The sequence below is a fragment of the Scomber japonicus genome, chromosome 18 (assembly GCF_027409825.1).
Source record: "Scomber japonicus isolate fScoJap1 chromosome 18, fScoJap1.pri, whole genome shotgun sequence".
Lineage (NCBI taxonomy): Eukaryota > Metazoa > Chordata > Actinopteri > Scombriformes > Scombridae > Scomber > Scomber japonicus.
The window spans coordinates 10,632,047-10,642,134 of NC_070595.1; the positions used below are offsets into that span (position 1 = coordinate 10,632,047).

Here is a 10,088-nt window from a genome sequence, read left to right on the forward strand (position 1 = left end):
GAAGATCCAGCAGAGCAGCTTCAAGCAGCAGCTGTAAAATCTCATTCTGCAAAGTAGCTTTTTCAAATCCTAGGTAATTCAGCAACATGACTACTCATTTCTTCTTTTTTGTGGCTATGTTACTACTAAATGTGTGTTTTATTGTATCTTGCTTTAATCTCTTCTTTTCATAAAAGCCCTTCCGGAGACCGCTGTTGCAAATTAGCATCTGCTATAAACAAGATGATACTTGCATTGGACAGCTGTTTTCAGTTTGTCTATGTACACTGTAACTGTCCTTATCAAATAAACCATAAATAAAGAAATAGTGGTCATATGTTTTGCACTTCAAATCTAGAAATGATAAAGGCTGATAAAAGTGGAACAGTACTGTGCAATGAGGAGGGTGTGAACTGTTGACAAGGCTGTGCTCATGAGACTGGATCAGGTGGTTTAGAAAAGCCACACAGCCTATTGTAAAATACTCGTGATGTCTTAATTGTCCTGTATGTGAGTGTGTGTGTGTACTTCCTTCATGCCCAAGAGTGTCTGAGAGGAAGTCCACATAAGAGCATGCCTGTTAATCATTTACAGTACTCAGAAAAAAAACTTAGCCCTTATTAGCTCCAGTATGCTAATAAGCAACATGTAAGGATCAGATCAGACTTATATAGGATTAAAGTACATTAGATCATTGATGATCCTTAGATGAACTTTTACATCTCACAACTTTTCAGCATGACTATACTATTTTCTCTTACATCATTCAGAATCCTGAATTTCTCATGATTGATAGTTTATATCTACACTTATTCTGCAGCGGTTTAATACAGCTCAATGTTATATCACCTAACTAAACGAAACAGTTTGTCAACTACAGTATATGCAACACAGCCTTTAAATTGAACTTGTTAGGTATTCAGACATTCCTTCACTGCAGTGACAAACATGACTGCAGAAGCCCTGAAAGCTGAGCACAGGTGAGACAAAAATGTGCTCCAGGGAGTCAGTTTAATCTACTGCATGTCATGTCTGTAAATTCAACATAAATTACTGCCTCTACATGTGGTGCACATAAAATGTGACCATAACTTATCTCATGTATTCTTTTGACAAAGTTCTCTGTGAATCTCAACTGTCTAAAATTTGTTCAGCCTCTGATGGTCATGTTATTGGAACAAAGCAGTTGAGCAGCACTGTCCTTGGATCTTAAATGCATATTTTAAAGTAGCTATTAAACAGGTTTTGTAGTTTAAGTCAAATTTGAGATTGTCATTAGCCTACATGTAAAGGCTGAGAAATGTTAAATGTGATGCAAAAATTGAGCAATAGGCTATTTTATGGTCAAAGTGAGAGCAATTTTTTTACTGGACCACTAGACATTTTAAGTGTAGTGTACAACACTTAAGCAAAGACATTGCTACGTGAACCTTCTAAAATGTAAAGAGATCAGATTTCAATAGCTTAAACTGAATTCACAGTAACTTTAATGAAACTCATTTCAAGGAAGACAATAGTCAGACATCACATCGGAACACATGTGCACTTTTATTGGGATTGTTTAGTCAGTGTACAGGTTGGCCCCACCGGTCTGGCACCCCATGTTACCCCATCACTTCGAGACCCGTTACCCCACCACCCCGGGGATGACGCCTCCAACAGCGGGGAGAAGAGGTCACGATTGGGTTTTGCATAACAAAAACAAAAAAAAAATTAACAGGACCAAGATATTTTTAAGGCTGAAAGTACAAAAAACCCAGACATAATTTACATACAAGCGATACTACAACCATGTTTAAGTATGCGCCAACCACTGGGCAGCCTTCACAGAGGCGAATACGTGTCTGAACAATGCAGTTAACATTTGGAATCATGTGTCTGAACAATGCAGTTAACAAACATTTGGAATGACTCAAAGAAAAACAAAATGTACATTTTTTAAGTCCCCAGATGCAACTGCAGAACCCTGGGGTGCTTTTTTTAACCTAGCCAAAAACATTACTGTCTCCTTCATCGTTCCAGTTTTTTAAAATCCTGAGTCAAGCGCCAAAAATAACTGAAGCCATGCCAATGAGTTGGTCATCTAGGCTCTGCGCCTGAGTGTGTATGAGAAATGTGGTGTGTGTGGTTGTTTTGCACAGAGCTGAAGTTGTTTGGGCGTTTGGTTGGGGAGGGGAAGGAGGAACAGTCTGTTTAGAAGCATTTGCGGTGGACGATGGAGGGGCCGGACTCATCGTACTCCTGCTTGCTGATCCACATCTGCTGGAAGGTGGACAGAGAGGCCAGGATGGAGCCTCCGATCCAGACAGAGTATTTACGCTCAGGTGGGGCAATGATCTGCAAAAAACAAGAGACCCATTAGAATATAAGACCAACTTGCACAAGCATACATTTAACCAATTGTGTTAACAGCAACAATCTGCTGCTCTGAAGCACTCAGCTCACCTTGATCTTCATGGTGGATGGGGCCAGGGCTGTGATCTCCTTCTGCATCCTGTCGGCGATGCCGGGGTACATGGTGGTACCTCCAGACAGCACGGTGTTGGCGTACAGGTCCTTACGGATGTCAACGTCGCACTTCATGATGCTGTTGTAGGTGGTCTCATGGATTCCGCAGGACTCCATACCTGAGAGCAGAAACAAATTGTTAGTCAGGTGGAAGTGCAGGGTAACCATGAGGGTTTAGTATGTTTAGCATTTAATGCATGTTTGGCTTTGGTTGGTAAACATACCCAGGAAGGAAGGCTGGAAGAGGGCCTCGGGGCAACGGAACCTCTCATTGCCAATGGTGATGACCTGTCCGTCAGGCAGCTCGTAGCTCTTCTCCAGGGAGGAGGAGGAGGCAGCGGTACCCATCTCCTGCTCGAAGTCCAGGGCGACGTAGCACAGCTTCTCCTTGATGTCACGCACGATTTCCCTCTCGGCTGTGGTGGTGAAGGAGTAGCCACGCTCTGTCAGGATCTTCATGAGGTAGTCTGTGAGGTCGCGGCCGGCCAAGTCCAGACGCAGGATGGCGTGGGGCAGGGCGTAGCCCTCGTAGATGGGCACTGTGTGGGTCACACCATCACCGGAGTCCATGACAATACCGGTGGTACGACCAGAGGCATACAGGGACAGCACAGCCTGGATGGCAACGTACATGGCGGGGGTGTTGAAGGTCTCGAACATGATCTGTGGGATGAGAAGAAGACACTTAGTATTTTCAAATCACAGTAAGAGGGTCTTTAGCTTTTGTGGCCACTGCACCCACTACATGCATGAAGAGTGAGGCTCAGATTCAAGTTAGTAGAATAAAAGTGCAGAAAGTCAACATTCCTTCACACTTGTGCATGTCAGATGTCTATTAGGTGCTGATCTAGTGGCTCAGCTAAACATTATAGACACAAGTGCAGATAAGGCACACAGTCAAGAGACCTGTTGATGATAGATCATCTTATAGGAGAGAGGTCCTGGAGGAGAGGGGAGGAAGGAGCAAGTGAGAATGGAATGGAGAGGGAAACCAAGGAGGAAATGAGGTAACTGGTTTTAACAGAAATACTTATGTACTGCCTGCCTAAAGAGGATATGCATGTGGACAGGTAGGGGTTTATACCTGGGTCATCTTCTCCCTGTTGGCTTTGGGGTTCAGGGGAGCCTCTGTGAGCAGGACTGGGTGCTCCTCAGGGGCAACTCTCAGCTCGTTGTAGAAGGTGTGATGCCAGATCTTCTCCATGTCATCCCAGTTGGTCACAATACCGTGCTCGATGGGGTACTTCAGGGTCAGGATACCCCTCTTGCTCTGGGCTTCGTCACCAACGTAGCTGTCCTTCTGGCCCATACCAACCATCACTCCCTGAACAAGAGAAACAGCTTGTTTAATACCCAGTTCTTTGGTTTAGCATAGGCATGATGTAAGGGTACAACAACACTAAGTACATGCACTTAATGAAGGCAAAATACCAATTTAGCTTTAAATTGCATAATGTGTAACTAATTGATATTCCACTGGACTGCATTTGAGCAAAACTGAAGCAATTTAAGATAGCATTATACCATTTAGAAATAATCAGGTATAATTTATTGTGATTGCTTGCAATTATTTAATTAGGATAAGATTTTCCATTAAAGTTAATAGTTAGAAAAATGTCAATTAAAAGAAACGCTGTTGTAGATTTACTAACCTGATGCCTGGGGCGACCGACGATGGAGGGGAAGACAGCACGAGGGGCATCGTCTCCGGCAAATCCGGCTTTGCACATACCGGATCCGTTGTCAACAACCAGTGCGGCGATTTCATCTTCCATGGCTGAACTGTTAGAGAAAAACAACAAAGTTGAATACTCAAGTCTCACAAGTGCTTCCTTACTCAGCTTTCACTTCCTGTTAACTCAGTAAAGTGCAGTTCGTGAGCTTAGCCACTGGGTGGCGCTAGGGCCTCACATCCCGACCTATCAGACAAAAGGAAGCAGCGCTGCATGCTGTTGTTACCATATAAGGACATGGTTGGGTTTGGTTGGGTTTGAGCAGCTTTGCGGCTCGCGGCGCCATGGCGCACGGCCAGAGCGCATTGAGCCCCGGCGCGGCGACCACTCCCTCCGGTTCACTACAGCTCCTTCCTTCACTGCCCCCACCCCCTCCCTCCTACTGTTGCTCAATCATACCGGTTTTAACACCCATCGTAAATCTTTGCTTCAAAACCACTGCGTCATACCAACTTCAACCGCCTCATTCATTGCACACTGGCCGACACCTTACTGCGTACATTTAACATTTTTTCATGAAATGCTGGCATCAGCCTTTAAACATCGGATGTTAGAAAAAAAAAGAAACTAGGTTGCATAATGGACTCATGTTAATTAATGAATGGGTTATAGTCTTTGACTGATGCTTCATTTCCTGAAAGCCACGCCTTTTCTAAGAGATGATTTGTCATTCGCCATTTCCTCTTTTCTGAACATTCAAGACTGTTAAGACGAGAATTTGTCGAAAGACAGATCTATTTAATTAAGAGATTAATTAATTTAAACGCAAGCCTGGAATTCACTTTCCCCATTTACAGAAAGATTCATGATCTAAGCTTAAGTCCGATTGTAAGTTAAAGATCTGAGGCACCCAAAAATAAAGTATGGGTTAAGTGTCTGTGAAAGATTTAATCTTGATTCAAAGCGCTGCTGCTGCAAGTCTGAAGGGCGGTGTTAGCCCGATGTAGCTAGGCTAATATGCTAAAGTAGGTCACACCCCGCCGCATTGGGCGCACAAAGGGAGCAGCCGGGATCCAGACAACCTCAACTCAAAAGCCTTTTTTTTTTAAACTGTCCTGCTGGGGAAGGAATACAAGCAACACTGAAATACTGGTAATGTTGCACAACGACACAGAGTCAGTTTAAGTTACAGTTAACGCAAAAGGATATGTTAAATTAACCATAAGCCGGTTACAAATCCAAAAAGCACCTGTGAGTCGCAGTAACGTCAAGTTTAGTTCCCCTAGTCATCCCCACTGCATACTTTTCAAGAACCACAAGCACAATAGAGATTGATTTATATCGTGGTGATATTTTTGAAGTCATAAAGTTAAATTAGAAACAGTTGGTGTATGACAGGACAAAGAACCTCGTGGTCCTTGCTATCATTTGCATTAAAAAATGACAATATTTCACGAATAAAAGCATTTAAACACACAGTTACACAATGTTTATGTGCTAAGTTGTCTAAAATTAGAAATATGTAAATAAAAGCTTTCTTACCTTTGGGTGGGGGGGCTTTTCGCTTTAAGGGAACCGGTTTCAGGCAAATGATATCCCGCACAAGCTGTGTGTGACGGCGCTCAGAGTGAATCCGTTGGCTGTGGGCGCCAGTATTTTATACTGCGTCAGCTGCCCGGCTCGAGCCATAAAAGGTAAACTTTCGGAATTGCGCTCTCTGATTGGTCCAGCGTCATGCACTGGGCACGTCGCGTGCACACTGTGGTGCACCGAGCGCTCGCGATTTGAGGGAGAGAGAGAGACAGAGAGAGGGAGAGGGAGGCGATAATAGCAAAGGATTGGAGAAAATAAAAGGGAAGGGATTGATGTTGTGAGGCCTAGTAAGCCTAATCCCTTAATATACCGTTTTATATAGAGGTTAAATGATGTATAAACTTTCATAAGTGTGAAAATGTCTTCCTCGCACCTGCTCTATTCAGTTTAGTGCATATTTCTATTATTATTAAAGAGCCAAACAGCTTGGACTCCTCCCTGTGAAGGCTGCAAAGGCACAGGACTTTTATCTAAATGGCTGTCCTTGCTCTTCTCATTCTGTCTAACCTGACGTGTCTGATACTTCACATTGGACATAGCCTAGCATTGGTGTTGTTGTCCACTTTAAAAACCAGCTGCAGGCCCAGTGGGAGACACAGCCACTGCATCACCAGGTCAAACACATGACACACAGACACATACAAGCCAGGGAATGACCGTCCCTTGTCCATACGGCCAGAGCTTGCTGATAATGTTAATTCAGCAATAAAAATGCTTATATTTTGTGACTACACAGTCTTGGGCTCCTTCTAAATGCCCTGTCACTGGCTGCTTGCTACCTCTCTTCCTCTCCTTCAGGGATGGATGGGATTTGTTTGCATTCACAGATTTTAATGCTGGTCACATAATTGTATCATAGATTTTGATAAGATACAGGCTAGTTAAATAACAGCCTGGGACAGTGTAGCTTGTGAGGATCACCAAAATGCATACTGACTGAAAGTACTAGGTTTTCAGTTGCTGTTTCAGCTGTTTTTCAATGCAGGCTACACCTTGACTATTGAATGTTATTTTGCTCTACTATGAAGCAGGAAATGTCAAGACTCCTTCTATCAGATAGGCCTCCAGCCTTTGGTTTGTATGATTTAACCACTCTCATTCACCTCTATCAAATAAGACACACATTTCCACTTCCTGGTCCATTGTACTACTTTAAGGGGGGACAAACCCCATCTGACTAAGGAGGCCCATGTGACACTATCCCAGGCTCAAATTTTAAGTCTAGCCTTGGGGCCTGCAGCTTTGTAAAATGTACATTCCTGTTTCACAGCCACATTAAGGTCTTGTAAGTCATCACACCCCCAACAGTATTATCATAAACTGTGCCACTTAAGTATCTCCTTGTGAATTTCTGTCTTATTTCCCCCACCCCCCCTTTTATGTTCTCCCTTCTCTCATCTATCTCCTTCTTAATGTATAATAAATGGCATATACTTTCATGCATTATGTGCTTACACCATGAGTGTATACGTTAGCATAATGACTGGATGGCCTCAGTGCCATTTAAAGCTATGAGACATGCAGCAACTTCACCTCTTCCTCCTTCACCACTTCCCCTTCCTCTCTCTGTCGTTGCAACAACTCATCTGTTTTTTTCTCCTCTTCCTTGTCTTCATTCACGGCGAGAAGTTTGCTTTAAATGGACATTATTGTTGCACCTCCTCTCACAGCCGATTCAATCCCCTCATATTAGGTGCACCGCTAAACGACATTTTAATATGTGCAAAAACAGCAATGCATTGTGTAACTTCCTTCTAAACCTGCAGATTCTGATGGCTTTAACAGCACATTTCAGTTCCAACAGGCCACTTTGAAAAACACAATTTGAAGTGTAGCTCTGCTCCCAGACTAGAACAATTATTCAGCGGTGAAAAACATGTAATAAAAGGGAACAATCAGAGCTAGACCAGTCAATACAGCCATGTTGAGTCAGAGTTTTGACTATTGTGGAAAACTCTTTGTACAGTCAGCTCATACAGCTGCTGTTAGAGGGCTTATGGATGGAAGGAAATGAGTGTTTGAGGTGATCAAAGGTCTGCTGGGCCCACTTATTGATTGACAGGCCTTCAATCATATTTTTCACAGGGTCAAATCTCAAACCTAGTCCTAAATCAGGTAGAAAATTATTCTTTTTATGGTGGACGACAAAGTAGCTTTTTTGTGAGGAGTTAATGAAAAAAGGTGGGCCCTGGTGACGCTGTTAACAAAGATTTGAGAGGATTGTTCCTCCATGTTGGCGCTGTAATGGCGTAAACAGGGATTGGCTGGGAAATGTTTAATCCGGCCTCAAGGGAGTGCCTGTGGATTTTCAAGTTCACAGTTTCTGTGTGCGTCTATAAAGTACGTTTGTACATACATTAGTGAGTGAGTCACGGTTCCGGCTCAGCCTGCTTTGATTCAGGTGAAAACATTCAATGACATTACATGTTCTTCTTCATGTACACCTAATTGAATAGTGAAACAAGAATTAAAGTGAACTCTCACTCTATTTCTGTATCACTGTCAGCTGTCAGTCCGCTTAGGTAAGCAGGACTTTGGATATGCATGTGTTTATGTGTGAGTGTGTGTATGGCTCGCTGGTAGTAAGTGAGAGGTCTCTGGTTAAATGGTGTGTTGTCAACGCTCCTCTGTGGGAATTTCTACTAGCCAAGTGCTTGGAATAGTGTCCTGGGAAGACTGCTCTCATGTGTCAAAACAGTGTGTGTGTGTGTGCTGTGTTTACACCCCGACTGCCAGCATAATGCAGACTCTCTGAACCTGGGCCTTGCTGCCAAGGTCCTTAGCCAGTAAAGCCACCTAATGAATATTTCGGAGGATTTTTCATCCAGACAGGAGTTTTATACAAAGACACTGGAGGTGTTGTGTATAATGACCATTACTATGAGTAGAGTTTGTCTAAATAGACCACTTGTCAAACTAGGAGACACTTTAACGAGAGCAACAAGTGGAAGGCCAGGGCTTAAACCTGTGATTTAGAGTCAGAGAGAGTTCGGGAGGGGCAGACAATTACTGTAATTTAGCAGTAAAGGTTGTATCCCCTTTAACAAAACACCTTGTCTGCATGTTCCTTCAAAAAGACATTCAGCAGCTTGATTGGAAGACAGTTGCTACCAAGGTTTTATAGCGAAGTGAATTTAGGTGTGTTCCTTACAATGCTTCTTGTTAAAACTCGTATTTTCTCTTAACGACAAGAGTCCAAGGGCTCAACCTGGAATATCGAAGCTCACATGTGGCAACATGTGCTGGATAGAATGCATGTCAGAATTTTGCTTTAGGCAAAAGATCCTTGTCTGGGTGAGACACGTAACACCAACAGGTTTAGGTGGAAGTGCAGTATTTGTAGGCCACCTTTACAGCAACGCATTCTATTAAACTTCCATTTAAGCAATGGTTTATTACCTCATTTGAGTAATTCACCTTGATTTTTCGCAATTGCCAGTGGCTACTTGTACCCCAGGAAGTACATTCTGTTATTCAGTGCCGTAACAGAAGAGTTAGACATTTTGGGAAATACGCTTAATCACTGAATTGCTGAGGGTTGGATGACTCATGTTTGTACACGTATGACGCTAAAACCAGAATCTTGCTAGCTTAGCCTAGCACAAAGACCTGAAACAGAGAAACAACTAGCTTGGCTCTGCAAAAATGAAAAAAGAGCTAACCAGCACCTCACAATTAACATACATATCATGTTTGTCGAAGAACTAGATATGACATGTTAAATAGTATTTTCGTTACCTTTGGACAGAGCCAGGCTAGCTGTTTCCAGTCTCTATGCTAAGCTAAGCTCACTAGCTGTTATCTCCAGTTTGTACTGTAGCAGTTGTACAGTTGTAAAAAGACAAATAAGAATATTCCAGATTGTCAATCTATTCCCTTAAATCTGGCTTATCAGGTAATAAGTCTAATAATGCTTGACGTACAAAATAATGGACTTGGGCACTCAATCAGCTGTCCTGTTGTGGAAATAATCTGCAGCTCTCCAGTATTGTATTTATGTGTTTAGCACCTGCAGCAGCTAAACGACAGGTGCTTTATCTTACTGATATGTTGACTGTGGCCTGTTGAGATCAGGCATCACTACGGCCATGTGATAAGTCAATCATTAATCCAGAGACCAATGTTGCACGTGTGTTTATATGTGTAATACAAAGGTCAAAGAACTTGAAATGACAGCAGCTAATCATAACCAAATGCTATCTTTGATGACACTGCAAGTAAATTATGTGTATGAGTAATTAACAGCTCGGTAATAAGCTTTATATGTATATTATCTGAGTGAGCGCACACATCTCACTCTATGTATTTCGAGGGTCATACAACAGACTTTACTCT

At 42.7% G+C, this 10,088-nt stretch overlaps 1 protein-coding gene across 1 annotated transcript; it reads right to left on the minus strand.

Moving 5' to 3' along the window:
• Positions 1 to 1,503: 1,503 nt before the first annotated feature.
• Positions 1,504 to 5,814, minus strand: actb2 (actin, beta 2). Its single transcript, XM_053338721.1, has 6 exons — positions 5,703 to 5,814; positions 4,140 to 4,269; positions 3,572 to 3,811; positions 2,712 to 3,150; positions 2,425 to 2,606; positions 1,504 to 2,316 (listed from the first exon to the last, which is right to left on the minus strand). The coding sequence occupies exons 2-6, from the start codon at positions 4,260 to 4,262 to the stop codon at positions 2,173 to 2,175; spliced, it is 1,128 nt and encodes a 375-aa protein (XP_053194696.1). The 5' UTR covers positions 4,263 to 4,269; positions 5,703 to 5,814; the 3' UTR covers positions 1,504 to 2,172.
• Positions 5,815 to 10,088: the final 4,274 nt, after the last annotated feature.